Source organism: Pezoporus occidentalis, unplaced genomic scaffold (genome assembly GCF_034315485.1).
Source record: "Pezoporus occidentalis ecotype Australia unplaced genomic scaffold, CSIRO_AGI_Poc_V1 ctg182, whole genome shotgun sequence".
Lineage (NCBI taxonomy): Eukaryota > Metazoa > Chordata > Aves > Psittaciformes > Psittacidae > Pezoporus > Pezoporus occidentalis.
Genome location: NW_026913662.1, coordinates 1466379 through 1482582, shown reverse-complemented (window position 1 = coordinate 1482582; position 16204 = coordinate 1466379). Strand labels below are relative to the sequence as shown.

The window sequence follows — 16204 nt, the reverse complement described above, 5'->3', positions numbered from 1 at the left end:
CTGGTCACACAACCCCACTCAGTAACTTCTCCTCCAACTCTGCAACTGCGATTTGTGGTACAATATATTTTTTTAAGGTTTTAACCCACCTAACCTTAAAAACACAGTCCTGAATAAAATATCAAGGGATTAGTAAAGTTGCAGTTGAAAAGTTCACTTTGTGGTTAGCCTAAATGTACCGCTACCTGCTCTACCACCCTAAATCTCCCTGAATTTGTCTAGATTTCTCTAGTTTACATTTGTGTCAAACCTGGGAGTGTCTTTGGGCTGTGATGAATTTACAAAGTCTTCCAGCCTAAAACATGATTCCCAGGTATATGATCACTCTTGAAGCTCTTTTTTGAGTCCCTTCCCATCTCACCTAATGAAGGAATCTTATCAGTGGAGCTGTGCACTCCTTGCACTGGGCATTGCATAGATGCAGTCTCTCCTTTCTGCTCTATAGAAGTTTAAGCCAAGGAATAAGAGAGGATAAAGAAGAAACTTTGCATAAACCAGAAAGGAGTAAATAATTAAAAATATGTTAAGCAATCACACAGAATTCGTTAGTTAATGCTGTAATTGTTCTGCCTGCATAAAATCACCCTCTAAAGGCAAATATAGTTTTATTACAGGATATATTTCACCTGCTCAGTACTTATGTTGGCTGTACTTAAGGTGGCTGTAACTGATAAAGCTGCCACTACTCAGGTATTTAAAGCCGAAAATTGCCTGTACAATTAAAAATAACTGCTCGAAAATACGTGGGCAGGGTGCAGCATTTCCTGCAGCATCCAAATCCTCTTCTGGTCTTTAATCAGAAACCAAAGGAAAGAAAAGAAAAGATAGTTTTTATCATATTGTTCCTGCACATCACAGAATTAAGGAATCTACCTTTGAACAGCAAAAAAAAAATCAGTTATTAAAAAAAGAAAGAATTTAAAAAAACAAAAAGAAACCACCAGGATAGACTGCTTCCAGTGACTGAAGCTGGAATGGTTTATTCCAAATCTATTGCACATTTTATTATTCACGTATTTGTTTGCTTTCGGGGCTTTCCTCAGCTTGGACGGTGGAAACACATTCATCTGTTTCTTTTTTGGCTTCCAGTCGGTTTCACTTTCAGATTCTCATGTTTCACACTCCAGCCTTCAGGTTTCAAGCACTGCAAGGGAATACTTACTTCATTTAAACAAATAAAAAAACCTGTGGCTGCCGGGGCGCACACACAACATGCGTCTATTGGTCTGCGGTTCGAATGCAAAGCTTGATCTCATACTGTCCCCTGAAGCATCTTCCAAGATTGTTCTCCGGGATGTGCAGAGAAAAGAAATTAAATAAATAGAAATGATGACGAATTAAGGATCTATTTTTAAAAAAGCCAAGAGTCGCCGCGTTTTGCAGCGCTCTCCGACTAACATCAACAAAATGCCATTACACAGAACAGATTTGATGGTAACTATGTGTCACGCTGATGATGAGGCTCCGTGACTCCAGACTTGACGACCCGCAGAAGAGGGGTTCCCCAGGGCAGCAGCAGGGACTGCGGCATTGCCCCCCGGCGGCTGCGGTAAGGCTGGGAGCGGGACAGCCCCTTCCCGCCAGGCTGTGAACGGGGAAGGGGAGGAAAGGGGGGGGGGGGGGGCGGTCCGACCTCGGGAGCGCTGATCCCACCGCGGCCGCGGCTCCTCGCAAGGCGCAGCGCTGCTCCGCGGGAGCGCCCGCCTAGGGCTGAGCGCACGGTAGTCCCGGGACCGCCGGGGTAAAAAAACACCTACCGGCGGTATCTGACTGAATCATTTGTGCTTTTGAACGGGCGAGGCAGCTCACCAAAAGATTGGGAGCGAGTGCGAAAAGTAGTTTTTTCTTCCTTTTTTTCTTTCTTCTTTTTTTTTTTTTTTTTCCGGAGGGAGGGTGGCATTTAACATATGGCACTCGGTAATCTCTACACGGAGGCTGTTAAAACATCTGCTGCCTCCAAACGCATGCGGCAGCGCCCGTGGGCACGGGGACAAGGCAAAGGGGCACATCGGGAATCTTGGCTTCCGCGGCCGCGTTTCAGAGGGCCAGTGTTTCCCCGTTGGAAAAGGGTACCGCGTATACAGAAGCCGTCGCACCGAGGAAAAGCGGTGTTTGGTGGTGTTTTTTTGCTGCACCTCCACGTGCAAAGCTGGCATGCTTCCATGTATTGATTTAGGTTTTGTTGTTTTTTTTTCCTAAAGGGAGCCTCCCATCCCTCCCAGGAAGGTGGTGGGGTGGCTGCGGCCCGCCCGCGGGACCCGTGGCTGCCACCCCCGCGGCCGCCCCGTCGCGGGGTGCAGGGGGCCGCCCCCATGCCTCCCCCGGTCCCCGCGCCGGCAGCCGCGTCGTGCCCCAGACATCACCCCACTTCGGAAAGTCCGTGCCGGACAATTAGGACACCCGTTGTCCTCCCGCCCGAAACCCACATAAATCACAATCGCTGCATTGTCGGGCTACAAAGCCAGACGGGAGCGCTTATGAATTTAAGTTTGGAGAAGGAAAACGTGCGCTGACACAACACGCTCCCTGTTCACAGGAGTAGCCAGGAAGGGGAAATGAATGGTGGAAGTTAAAGAGCCTTTCATTGCGGAGCACGCCGCGACGCAGCGGGTCCCCGCTCGCCGCCCTCGACGTACGCCGGGGGGTGCCCCCTCCCCGCTCCTTTCCTTCGCCCTCGTAAAACGCGAGCCTTGCTGGTCAAAGTCTGCCCAATTCCGCCTACAGCGGGCTCGTCCCCGGTAAGCTCCCGCCTCGGGGGGTGCGGGTACGAGGGGCCACACACGGTGCCCGGCAGCTCCCGGACGGCGCTGCTGCTGCCGCGATTCGGCAGTGGCCAGGAGCTGCCCGATTCGGTGACGGGACGGGAGGTGGGGGCACGGAGCTGATTCTGCGGGGAAATGCTGCTAGCAGCGCGTGCAGAGGTCGGCTGTCCCGGGCCGACTCCGAGCTACCGGGGCACGAGGGGGAGAGGGAAGGGGGAGTCCTGACGGCTTTCTGTCGGCGAAGTAGCAGTGCTCCGACAGGCGGCTTAGGTGCCGAGCCGTCCCAGACGGTTTTTGCAAGGGCTGGAGTCCGAAGAGATGCAACCCACGGCACAGCCGGTCCCGTCCCTCTCATCCGTTTTGATGCAGAGGGGGAGAGAGCTGGTGTGCGACGGGACGCGTTTGCCCGCTTGCTGGCAACGACGGCCGGTAGCCCGCCTGTCCCGATAACAGCAAGGACCTTGTGGCTCCCGAGACAGGCAGTGCGACCAGGTGAGGGGGCTCCACTTCGCCCCCTGCCCTTCGGGGCTGCTTTCGATGCCCGGCAGCATGCGTCCTTAAAATAAAATCTGCCCGGTAACAATCAGCGCGCAGCGGCGAGAGACCCAGAGCTATTGGCTATGCAAATGGAGGGAGGGGAAGCGGCGCCCCAAACTCCCCACTCACTCTTTTAAGGCGGTATTTCTTTCCCCGCCGCCAAGCCCACCTCCGCGGTGTCCCGGCGGGGGGGTGGGTGGGAGGTGGGGGCTGTGGGGCAAGACGGCGGTTCCGGGAAGCGAGATCCTCTTATGCCCCTCGGGGCCGCTTCGCTGCGCGGCCGCCCGGGCAGCTCGTCCCCGGCCGGCCTCGGTCAGCTCCTTCCCCTTCGGGAGCCTCCGCTCGACCGTAGCAGACAGCGGTAGAGACTTCGCAAAGTTGACACATTTTGCAGGCGGGGACCGACTGCGACGCCGGCGAAGTGCGAGGAGGGTGGAAGTCACCCGGTGCGGGACATAACTCCCCTAACATATCCCCCCCCACCCCATCCCCCCGCCAACCTCTCTCCCTCCTCCCTCCTCCGCTCCGTTTCCTAGAAAGTTTTATCAGTGTCGTCGTGCACTGCTAAAACGGTTCGCCTGCTAGAAACGCCTACATGTGCCAGAGGAAGCAGCGGTGATTATTGTTAGATTGCACCCCGAAAACGCCGGGGAACCACCACCGCTCAAGGATCAGTGGGGTCTTTTTCGGGTTTGCAGCAGGCTGCAGTTAGCACGGAGCCCTGTCCCCCTCCGGCTGCAGATTAAGGGGGTGCGGAAGGGAAGAGTGGGTCAACGGCTTGGGGGGGTACGTGTGGGGTGTGGGACGGGACCCCGCTAGGCCATGGCATCCATCGCCCTCATCGTCGCGGTGGGTATCGAGAGGGAGCCCTCAGTTTCTTGCTACAAGAAAAGGAGGGGGAAATAGATTCAGACGAGCTCCCGCAGAAGGAAAGTGTGGAGCGGATTTCATTTAGTCGCTGGAAGGAAGCAAAAGAGAAGCTGTCATTTGTATGTGTGTGTCCCTATACGAGGGCCTCCTGGTTCCTTGTTAGCTTATAGAGAGGGGGGGGAAAGAAAAAAAAAAAAAAGAAAAAAAAAAGAGCGTTTGATGTTACGTCTGACCAGCTGCTGTTCTCCATAATAACAAGAGAGAGAACTGCCTGCCCCGGCGAGTTGCGTCACTGCCTCAACTTTAGGCTAGAAATCAAGAGAGGGAGAGAAGGGAGGCAGGAGCGAGCTGGAAAGCCCTGCTGCCGCCTTCCTCCCACCCACCTACCCCTCCTCCTTTACCCCCTCCTTTCCCCACCCCCTTCCCCCCCCCCCCCCCCCCCCCCTCCAGAAAAAAAAAAAAAAAAGGAAAAGGGAAAAAAAAAAAAAAGGAAACCTTTCCCATCAGAGAAAGAGGGAGATCTCTTTGGAAACATGGAGCTGCTGTGCTGCGAGGTGGATCCCATGAGGAGAGCTCTCCCTGACCCAAACTTGCTCTACGATGACCGCGTTTTGCACAACTTACTAACCATAGAGGAGAGGTATCTGCCTCAGTGCTCCTACTTCAAGTGCGTCCAGAAGGACATCCAGCCCTTCATGAGGAGGATGGTAGCCACTTGGATGCTGGAGGTTAGTATCCCGGCGCCTTCCCCCGGCCCCTCGGTGCGGCGGGTCGCGGGCGGCAGCACCTCCGCCTCGCCTCGGCCCCTCTCCCCCTGCAGCCTCTCGGCACTCCGGTCGTGGTGGGGTTTCTTCTTCTCTGAGTGTGTGTGCCCCTTCTCCTCCCCCTCCTGCGCTCACCCGGTGCGGTGCCGAGAGGTGCGGTGGGGGAAGGGGCGCAGGGAGCATCGACAGCCCACGGGGGAAATCGCGCTTTCCGGGGGGCTGCTGCAAAGCGGGGTGCAGGAGGGGAGGAAGCAGGGGGTGGGGGGTTGGAAAAGTCATTTGCAATTAAAAAGCAAAAGAAAAGCCGCCTCCGGCGGCGGGCTGCCGCGAGCGCTTGGGAATGAGGCTTTTCTGGGAAAAGGGAGCTGCGCCCGGGCAGGGCAAGGGACTGGGGGTGCTCGGTGCCCCCCGCGTTTTGCCCAGCGAGGGTTTCATGCCCACGTATGCAGTGGTGAGGACGTGCCTTTTTTTCGCCATGTTGCGTTGCATGCAACTGTGCTCGGAGGCGCCGAGCCCGTCTACCCCCCCCTTTCTAGAAGGGGTTCGGAAATGCATCCCGCCGCCGCGCCCCCTTTCCTTCTCGGCCTGGCGGGGATCTGTCGGTAAGCCAGAGCTGGCGGCGAACCCCCCCTTCGCCCCGATACTTCAGGCGGGGCGGCAGCGGGCCCAGATCCCCGCAGTCTCTCTTGCCTTGCCCTGGCCCCACCGCCCATCATTTGCCCTTTCGGATCTCCTTTGGGGGGGACCTTTCCCGGACCAAACCTCGTGCGTTGGAAAGCCCAGAGCCCCCGCTTGGTTTTCATGTGCGAATTTTTTTTTTTCTCCCTTGCTCCGATTTTTGGTAAATTTTTGAAGTCATTTTTCGCTCGCTCCTGCTCAGGCTCTCCCCACCCCACCTCGCCCTCGCTGTGTCTCCCGTCCTTCCTCCCCCCCCCGTACCGGATCGGGGGCGCAGGGCTGGGGGACGCCCCCCGAGGGAATTTTTGCAATTGTCGGAAACGACAGGGGACCGTCCCGGGATGCCACCAGCACCAAAACCGGGACCCCCGGGGAAGTTGTGATATTTTTATCGATTTTTTGAAAATATGACGAAATCAAAAAAAAAAAAAAAGTAAAAAATTGGGTCGCAAAAAAAAAAAAAAAAGTCGGAGACTGCTCGCTTGCTGCTGGATGGGGCTCTTCGGCTCTCCCACACAGTGTCTTGAATTCATTTCTTACTGAATGAACTAAAGGAATGTGAAAGCCGATTGACAGCCTTCCCAGCCTCTCCAGAGATCTCCCCCTCCCCCAAAATTTAGCTCCCCGGGAAACAAAAATAGCAGGAGCCATAGCGGGGAGGCAGTGGTCTGTTTCGTGGGATCACTCATTTATTTATTTTTTCCTTGTGTCTTTTCTCTCCTCTCTCCACCCCCATCCCGCTGCCCCGTCCTCCCCACGCTCCCCTCGCTTGCAGGTCTGTGAAGAGCAGAAGTGCGAAGAAGAAGTTTTCCCTTTGGCCATGAATTACTTGGACAGATTCTTAGCTGTGGTGCCCACTCGAAAGTGCCATCTGCAACTGCTGGGGGCAGTGTGCATGTTCCTGGCCTCCAAGCTGAAAGAGACAATCCCCCTCACAGCCGAGAAGCTGTGCATATATACGGACAATTCCATCAAACCCCAAGAGCTGCTGGTAAGCAGCCCCCCCCCCTCCCCTTCCCTCTTCACCACCTCTCCGGCAGCTTGTCCTGGCCGCCTTCTTCCTTCTCCTTTTCTCACACGGCGAAGCCATCACTTGTGTCACCCCTCACCCACCTTCTACAAAATCACGCTTTCCATGTCAAAAAGTGCTGAACACTCGGAAAGGGGGCGACCCGAAGCCGCAGGGAGACTGGTTTGGGGGACACGTGCACACACACACACACGCGGGACTTCCCGGTGGGCGCAGCCTCCTCCGCAGCCACCCCAGCGGCGCTTCCTGCCCCACTGGTGAAGGGTTTTGCCATGTCCGTGCCGTGTCCCCCGTGTGTGTGCGTGCGTGCTTGTGTCCCATAGACCCCGGTGGGTGCGGGTGTTCCCGCACCGGGGACCTCGCCGGGCAGGCAGGGCGCCTGGCGCACGTGCGCGGGGGGCGGGCGGCGCGGCGCGGCGGCGCCACCTGGCGGCAGACACGCGGCTCCGGGCGTGACTTCACCCCTTGAGCGGCTGCCAGGCGGCCCCGCGGCCCCGCGCCCCCGGCGGGCGGGGCGGGCGTGAGGCGGGGAGAGGTGAGGGGTTCCCGGCCGTGGCCCGGGGCAACGGGAGTGCCTCTCCCTGGTGATGCAGCACAAGGGGATGGGGAGGGTATGGCAGTGGGAGGGATGGTGTCCGGGAGGGGCCGTGGTGCCCGCCGGTGAGTGGCTGGGTTGTGAGGTGGGGAGCCACGGCCCTGTGTCTCCACACTGCTACCCGGTAGGTTACCACTCGTGCAGGTGGTGAGGTAAAAACGCATCTCGGTTAAGCAGCCCCCGGTGTAAAAGGCCACATCTGGTAGTTCAGGATCAGTTCGGTCATGGTGAAGGCAGAAAAAAAAACACCATTATTTAAGGGAAGAGTGCTTCGTGGTGCAGAGCACCAGGCAGGTATTTATGGCTCTGGGTGAGATGTGTTCTCAGCTGGCTGTACGCTCATGGATCCTGGTCAGTGCACATCGCCCGGCTGGATCGCAGGAGAATTTCTCCTGTGAATCAGTGGGCGAAGGCGGTGGGAATTCCCCCAGGGAGGGTTTGGGAGCTCCTGCTTCTGCAGAGTGAAGAGTTGTGTGCTGCAAACCATGACATGGCTGTGGCACTCATGAAGAGTCCCGTTCGTGGTGAATGCTGTCAGTGGTACATGCTGCCATGGGAAGTGCTGCAGCCCCCATGTGAGAAACCATGGAAGGATGTGCCTACCTTTTTGTGCCACATGAGTTTAAGCATGTATTTTAAGTGCTTCCCTGTATTATCATCTAGGTTAAGTGCTCTTCTATATCAAAACCTGTGGCATTAGTGATGTTGGGAAGATCAGTCCTTAGTTAACGTAGTTGCCATTATGTTCAAACATTTTATGGGGTTTCTTGAGGAAGCAGAAAAACCCAATCTATCTTTAGGGGCCTTTTACGTATGTGAACATGAGGTTTTCCAGGCTATGGAGAGCTCTTTCATAATCCAGTAGGAATGTCCGTAGGAAAGTAACTTGCTGTTAAAGTGGGCATCTATTCAGAGAAACGATGGCAGAAATGGCATTGTGGGGTCCATGTTTATGGTTTCTCAGCAACGCCGGTTGACGTCTCCTCAGCTGCAAAAGGGCTGCTTTTTTTTCAACTTGCCAGCTCTACAAGCTTAGCTGGGCTACCCACCATGCTGAGCTCCATCAGCCTCACGTATCATCAGGACTCAAGAATCAGTGCATGGAATTTAGTTAATAGCTAATAGTTGATGCATGAGACAGAAGCAAGTCCAAGGCCTGAGCTTTGTTCACTGCAGGGCACTGTGAGGTATTCAAAACCTATTTTGAATGTTGAAGGATGCAGGTCTAGCCCTGGTTGAACCCCACGGCTAGATGTGTTCATTAGGTACTATTTCTACACATAATCCCGTTGTAGGGAATAGCCAGTAGTTACATACCCACCCAAGCTTTTATTTGATTTCACTGGGAGTTTTGGGTGTGCAAAGAATGTGGGAATGTATCCTACATGATATATTGGCAGATAATTTACACAGGCTACTTCTTGGCTGCATTGTGTGCGTTTCCTTTTTGCAAAGCCTGTCTTGGAGTCATTTAAGTACCATCAGATTTATCTGCAGGCGCTTTTGAATACAGTTTTGGGAGAGAATGCCATCAAGCTAACTTCCCCAGTCTTGGAAAAAAGCATGCATATCTAGGTCATTTTTGTGCATGGTTATCCTAAGGGCTTTAAATGGCTATAAACTAAGGACTACAGCCATTTAAAAAAAAGTTGCTAGGAAAGGACCACAGTGACCTTGGCAATATCTAATTGCAGGCTAAACTTTCTGGGTGGGCATTCAGCACTGGATACAAAAAAAAAGTAAAACCTTGGCAAGAGCTGCCAGGTCTCATTATTTTCAGTAGAGCTTGACATTTCCAGTGTTAAAAAGAAAAAAAAAAAAGAAAAATAAAGTCAACAACTTCAAAGCACTAGGGGCATATGGAAAAAAATGTTTGAGCAAGACCAGTTCAGCAGCGATATAATTACAATCAAGGAAATAGGTGACAGGGGCTTTGGGAGTTTTTTTTCAGTACTGCTTACAGCTTCTCCCTTCTCTCCACCCTGCAGGAATGGGAGCTGGTGGTGCTGGGGAAGTTGAAGTGGAACCTCGCAGCTGTCACCCCGCATGATTTCATTGAACACATCCTAAGGAAGCTGCCTCTACCTAAAGACAAGTTGCTTTTGATCCGGAAGCATGCACAAACGTTCATTGCCCTTTGTGCCACAGGTAGGCCAAGGTGTTCTGCGTGTACCTGCTGCTTGCTGTGTGGTTAGGAGGGCACATTAATTTCTGGTGGTACAAAGGCTTTTCATCCCTTCCATCCTTACATGATGCGGGAAGAGCACTGAAGCTGGTGAGGCAGTTTGCAGAGGGCATCATGAATCAGGCTCCAAAACTACGGAGAAACAATCCTTGCAGTTGGGAACTGTAGTGCAGTTGCAGTCCTAACTCCTAATAATGTGCAGTTCCTTTCCAGTGAAGTCAAGTAAGGCTGGAGTAGATCATATGATTTTCTACTTTGCCCTGTTCACCAGTTTTTTTAAGAGCCGCAGGTTGTAAGGACAGATGTGGGACAGCCACAATACCAGAAGCTGTTATGACACATTAGCCCAAAATGTGTTTGGCTAATGCATTAAATTAGTGTGTTTGTAAATTTTTCATTAGCTGGATGCTGTCCAGATGAAAAGTAAAAAATGTATTTTAACATGTTTGTGGTGCTGCCACATTGTTGAAGCATAGGGAATGGCAGTTATTAAACATTTAGATGTTTCCTTCAAGAAAGCAGGGAACTGTTACACTCCTCTTTTGTTGTATGTTTGGATGAATAGTTTCTGAAGACTTAGATGGGAATAACTGCTTCTGTGGAAGAGCAGATTTGAATTTATACCTGTCTGCAAAACGCTTTTTTGTTTGTTTGTTTTCACAGTGACTTTCACAAAATAAATTTACTCTTAATTTTCATCCGGAGGATTAACATTTAGACCATCTCTTAGAAGCTAGTCCTGGAACAGACAAACAGCATGCAGTGTTTGACAGGGTTATCATCAAGTAGTACATGGCTTAGTGTTTGAATTCATTACAGATTTACATACCTAGTCCTGTGTGATAGGAACTGTTCTGTCTGCATGTTTGCAGAGGGGAAAAGAAGATGGTGCAGCTTTTGGGTATGAATGTCTTTCTTTTACTATGCAGGCTGGTTTTGCCTACCTCAGGTGATCTGTTTTAGAGTTGTATCTGGGCAGTGTTAGGGTAATTGACTTGGTTACCAAGATGCTCAAGCTTTCCATTCGTTTCCCATCGCTGCATGATCCTTTTCAGGCAGAAGACCCTAGGACTCAACAGAAATACTGCTGGAAGTCTGCAGGATCACTTTTGGTAATTCATCAGACATTTCTAGACTAATTAACTTTTTACATCAGGGTTAATCTGATACGTGAGCTTTGCCTTCTTTCTTTGCCTTCTCATGATTCATTCGCACTGCGCTTTTTCTTCTTTCTTTCCCATGAACGTTTGTCTGGATCCTCACAATGCCATCAGCCATCATCCTCCAACATACCTTGATGTTGTCTTCCAGACCAGACCAATCTTCTCTCTCTTTTGTTCTTCCGTTGCTTTTGCCATTTTGCCTTCTACATTAAGTGGTTTTGGGGGGTTCTGGAGCTTGGGTTTGTTTTTTTTTAATCCAAGAGGACATTTTCTTGAGTAACCTAGATTTCATTGTGATTTAACTTTTGAAATTCTTCTCTGTAATCCTTTGCCCTTGAAGTTTTCTGTGTAATCAGACCATTGCAGGACTGTGGGCCATGAAGGACTTTCCGAAGTCCATGGCTTCTTTCCGCTCCCTCCATGAATTCATTGATGGTTAGCTCCATGCGTTGCTAGTTCATTTACTGAGATCCAAAACAGAAAGAGTTCCAGCCCTTAGCCCAGTCATGCACTTGTCTCATGTGCTTCCACTGTGTGACTTGCTGCTCATGTTACGCATCTCATGCTATGCATGAACCAAGGTCCTCCAAGTACAGTTTAAGAAGGCAACAAGTTAGAGTTTCTTTTCTTGCAAATGAAAGACATAATTGACTGCACATGGATTTTCCTAAAAGACAGCACAACATGATGCTGGCTGTAGATTTTATTTTCTTATCCGATTTTCGCAAACTACGGGGTTGTCATTTGATTTTGAGAAGGACCCACAACCCCTTGCAGTTTTGAAAGCAGAGGTCTTACCCAAGCCCTCATTCCCAGTTTTCTACCTCATTCGCAGTTTACTAGCAAGCTACTATGCGCATTTGCATTATAGAAATGTTGTTACTGTATTTTACTGCCACTCTTCTCAAAGTCATTCTTGCCCTCCTTGGTGAAGAAAAGCCCCTTCTCATCAGACTTCCTTCCAGATCCAGTTGTCATTTCCTTTTCTTGTCCCATTTATTGCAGAGCTGTCATCAGCTGCTGTGTTTCTTCTTTCCCTTTCTCCCTCAAAGCTTCCGCTCTCCACCAGCTTGGGTTAAGCCTGGTGTTTCATTTCCCCATTTGCCTTCTTTCAGCAATATGACCTCCTTTCACATGTGGCTGCCCCTTCCCTTGCTGCCTCCCTCCATGCGTGTTTTTAGCCTGGTTTTCACTCTTTACTGTTACCAGACCTGACCTTGCTGACTGGCTAACAGCCCTGGTCTGGAGCACAGAAATTCATCTATTTTTATTTCCTAATTCATCTCATTGCAACTTTCTCTGCTCTCAAGTACTTTTTCATCTTCTTTAGTGTATCATGCAAAATCTGGCATATTTTGAACTTTTTCCTCTAGCCTGAGTTCTTCTTCGCCACTGCTCCATTTTACTTTCCCAGCCAAAGCACAACACCAGAAATTCCCAAGTGTTCCCTGCCTTTGCAGAGCCACTTGTGATCCCATCCTGCAACACTTTGGGTCAGCAAACAGAGAGGGAAGCAGCCATTAACAGTTCTGGATGTTGGGCTGGATGTGTAGGATCATTTTGATATTCATCTCTATATTCTTTCTGTTTGAACGTTATGCAAAAGGAGGTGGTACTTCTTTTGTATATTCATCTCAGTCATGGTTTATCATTCTTGCATTTTCTCTGTTTCTCTGTATTTTATTTTGAGGCCAGTTTCTGAAAGAAGCTGTGTGGATATAAATCCAAAGCCTCTCCCCAGTCCTTGTGGTGATTAATGATTCACATGAGCATGACTGAAACTGGAACATAATCCTTCTTTGCCCTTGGTCCCATCTGAACATATGGCTGCTGAGCAAGACAGAAGCTTATTCCCTGACTAAAAAGTTTTCTCTTTTGCTTGCCCTGCACTCAGTCCTTTCAGGAGCCTACTTCTCCACGGGAAGGGGCTGAAAGTGGCATCTCTCCTGCAGCCTGTCCCTGACTGTGCTGACAGCACCGTGGCTGTGCAAACAGGGCACTGTCATTGAGCGAGAGCTCAGTCTGTTGGCTGGGAATTTCCTGTGCTTAGGCCAGCTTTCTGCCAGTTGCCTTGCTCACTGCCCAATAAGAGTGTATAGATTGATATGCACTGGCATAGCCTAGTGTGTTGCAATGTCATTTCCCACTGGTGGGTCCCTATGCAAACTAAAATCTCCTTCAGGAGTCTTCTGAATTTTAAAGACACTAAGAGGGTGCATCTGGAGTCCTCGTCTTTACAATATAGCTTGGCAGAATTGATGTTTACTGCTTACTGTTTATCTGTGAGCCCAATGGAAATAATTCTTTTTTTACTTTCTGGGATTACACTGTTTTGCTACTTTGACCCTACCTCCATCTGTTCCTTGCTTTGCACCCTTCGTTCCTCCTCTGTCTGTTCACACAGCAGCACTCCACAGTTTGGAAATGTATTCTCGGGGACTGCCCACTTGCTTGTACGTGGCATGCTCCAAGCCAGGGAATTGCTTCTGGAGTAGTGGGAGAGGGCACCAGTTACAGAGCTGCGTGCAGAGCATGCCATACTGGCATTGAAAAGAGAATGTGCATTATTGCCTCAGCTTCAGCATGCTATCCATTTCTTCTTCCAGACTGTTCAGTCACAGATGCCCAGCTGCTTCCCTATGTTCAGGCTTGTGCTGCAGGCTCGAGCCACTGTTTTGGCTCAGGATACCCCTTTTTATGTCAGAACCTGTAAGGGAATGGGCTTTGAAGGAAGGCAGGCTGTGCAGGTCAGGCTTTCAGAAAGACGAGCTCTGCGTCTCTGAACGCAAGCTGTAACGGAGGGAGCAATCTCAGTGAGGAGGTTTTAAGTGTTGTATTTAAGTGGCGTGCAAAACTTGCAAGCAAAAAGCTTTGCTGGCTTGCAGGGACAGAAGGCAACTTGTAGATCTCTAGTCTCAGCCCTTTGCACGGTCTCTTCTGTGCTTCAGCTGAGTCCAGAGGCAGGTGAGATGTTCGCATGATGGATACAATGCAGCATCTCATAGACTGATGGCTTTCAAAGCCCATGTCTGCAAAGAGGCTGAGAAAGAGGAGGAAAATTTCAGCTTTAAGTCACTTTTGTACAGAGTGCCAAACCTCTGCCCACTGTTTCTGGGACATTAATCATCTACATTTGAAAGCTGAGAGGCTTTTTTATAAACTCCTGGGCCAAATCTTGGGTCCTTACTCAGACAGAAGTTCTGTGGAAGTCAATGGGAGCGTTGTTTAAGCAAAGACTGCAAGATTAGGCCCACAACCCTAGTAGTGATGTGGAGGGCAACCACACAGAATGCCTTGTAACAGCAAGAGGTATGTTTGGTCCTCAGGGCTCCTGCTGGGAAGGTCTACTATGCATCCTTCCCCTCTCAGCCAATATAAGAGTTAACTGGGTTCTTACACTAGCTTACTTGGGCTCAGAGGACAGAAGTGTGGTAGGAGTTTTCTTTGGGAGCTGTTCTTTGGAGAGGGAAAGAAGTCCACAGAGGCTTTGTTGTGTAGATTAATCTCTTAGAAATAAAATATATGTTGCAAAGTGGCCGTGGTTGCATGAATACTTCTTGCATGACAGAAGAAACAATAATACCTGTGAATTCATTACCGCTCTTGTTGGTTCTTTGGAGAGGCAGTATATGAAGTTTTCCATCAAAATGAAGCCACAAGAACCGTGAAAGCTCCAACAAGTAAGCAGAGCCTGGGGAATTTTTCAGATGAGCAGACTCCTTAAGTTGTAGGATCCATCAAATCTGGAAAGATGAGGTAGAAGGAAATGGAGGAAGAGACCCTTTTGCTGATACAAGCTGGCGTAATTCCAGCACTTCCAGATAAATTATCCTCTTTCAAGTTGACCTCTGACTAGCTGCAGATCAGACCTTTTCTGGTGGTTCAAGTGCTAACACAATCCTGATCCTTGGTTAGGCTTCCTTAGTGAAGGTGTAGAACAAGTGAAAATAATAATTGGTGCAAACAGTTGTTCAGAAATAGTGTTTTGTAATCAGCTAATGAGCATATTGTAGTGATTGCTCATACACTTTACATAGACTGTCCATACACTGTGTTTCCTTGTCTGTACCTCACTTGGATGGTTGTGATGGAGCGTAAGTGTTTAGGATACTTTAGACCCATTTGTATAAAGGCCAAATACTTTTTCTTTACTGTAGTCCCAGAACAGAATTGAGTGTCTGCCCTCCCACCTACTCAAAAGATAGGAGCAGGTTTGCATCCTATTTCACTTGACAGTTTTTGTTTGGTTATACTTGGCACTTCCATGCCCTTTTTGAAGGGCTGAAGAGTCACATGTTTTGCCTTGAAGAAATACTTAACATGGGTAAAACTTGAGTGTCTTGTAGAAACATGAAAGCAAGACGAAAAAATGGCCAATGAAATTAAAACCAGCTGCATTTGGGAAAAAAAAAAAGTAACACACTGATATTGGAATTGCATTTGGATCAAAGAGGCAAGAATTCATTAACTACTTACGTTGTTTCCCTCAGACCTTTCTTTTAGACTTAGTTTGCAGAATGTAGATCCAGGCATATCTTCATAGTACAGTCACTGGCTGTGTGAAGTTTGAGGCTGGGTGAAATTTGACCATTACCTATGTAGTTTTAAAACCCAGTATTTATGACTCTCATAATTCTGTTTACCTGATGGAGGTAACTTTCCCTTTCTTCTCCTTCCCACCCCTTACCCCATGAGAATTCCCTTCCTCAAGCCAGCAATTTTCAGTTCTGCAGTAGAAACTCTGAAAACAAACCTCTATCAAATTATATAGCTTAAAACGGGCTCTCAAAAAAAAAACAGCCAGTGGCCAGAGCAATAATAAGGGTCATTGTAAGAAGATACAGAGTTCCCACCTGGCTTTGGCACACTGAGCACGTTCAGCCTGGATATTTGTCAGTGCTCTTTTCCTTCCGGCAGTTTTCATTTATTGGCTGCGAGTTAGGGCTTCCCCTTGCAGGACCTCTCTGGGTTCCTGCCTCCGGTTCCCTCCTGCTTTAGACTGACTGTCAACCTTGCATTTTCCTGGCTCAGAGATAGTGAAGTCCACTGGATCAGGAGAGAGCCAGCAAAACAGCTCAGCTGCAGTGTGTGTGCAGGGTCCTAGAACCTGACCATGGATTACTTGTGGCACACCAGCAGAAAAACATCCTTGGCATGTGATTGTGTTCATGCCCTTGCTGTGTAAGCTCCAGTTTGAAAGCAGGGTGCGGGTTTAGGGCACCCTTAATTTGCTTGGTGCCTCCAGCTGGCTGGTCCAGAGGTGGCTGTGTTTCAAAGGACACTTTTTCTTGTATCACCTCTTTTTTTATTTCCAGTACTCAAGTCAGTGGGGTTATGCAAGGCTGGTCCTTTGTTTTTGTGGTCCTTTAAGAAAAAGGTGATACTGAAATGGGGATGGGATAGCTTCTAGTGCTTATTGCTAGTAATAGAAGGCAAAGCAAGTCTTGCTTTCTGATAATGCAGTGTCTTCCCTTGAAGTGTTCGTGTGCTCAGAGTCTCACAGACTACGCATTGTTGCACTACTTCTTTAACTTTTAGTGAGATTGGTTTGTACTTTCCCATGGAATTGCATAAATCACAACAAAGTTTGAGTCAGAGCCATGTCTTAAGTACTGGCTCT

General features: G+C 49.7%; 1 protein-coding gene and 1 long non-coding RNA gene across 2 annotated transcripts in view; one reads left to right on the top strand and one right to left on the bottom strand.

Moving 5' to 3' along the window:
- Positions 1-946: 946 nt before the first annotated feature.
- LOC134162071 (uncharacterized) lies at positions 947-4937 on the bottom strand. The gene is made up of 2 exons (XR_009964179.1): positions 4798-4937; positions 947-1144 (listed from the first exon to the last, which is right to left on the bottom strand). It is a non-coding gene; the product is annotated as an uncharacterized LOC134162071 (long non-coding RNA).
- Positions 4103-16204, top strand: part of CCND2 (cyclin D2) — a 36897-nt gene continuing 24795 nt past the window's right edge. Inside the window, exons 1-3 of the mRNA XM_062615536.1 lie at positions 4103-4897; positions 6387-6602; positions 9225-9384. Coding sequence (XP_062471520.1) covers positions 4703-4897; positions 6387-6602; positions 9225-9384 — 571 coding nt within the window. The 5' untranslated portion in view covers positions 4103-4702. The remainder of the gene's footprint in view (positions 4898-6386; positions 6603-9224; positions 9385-16204) is intronic.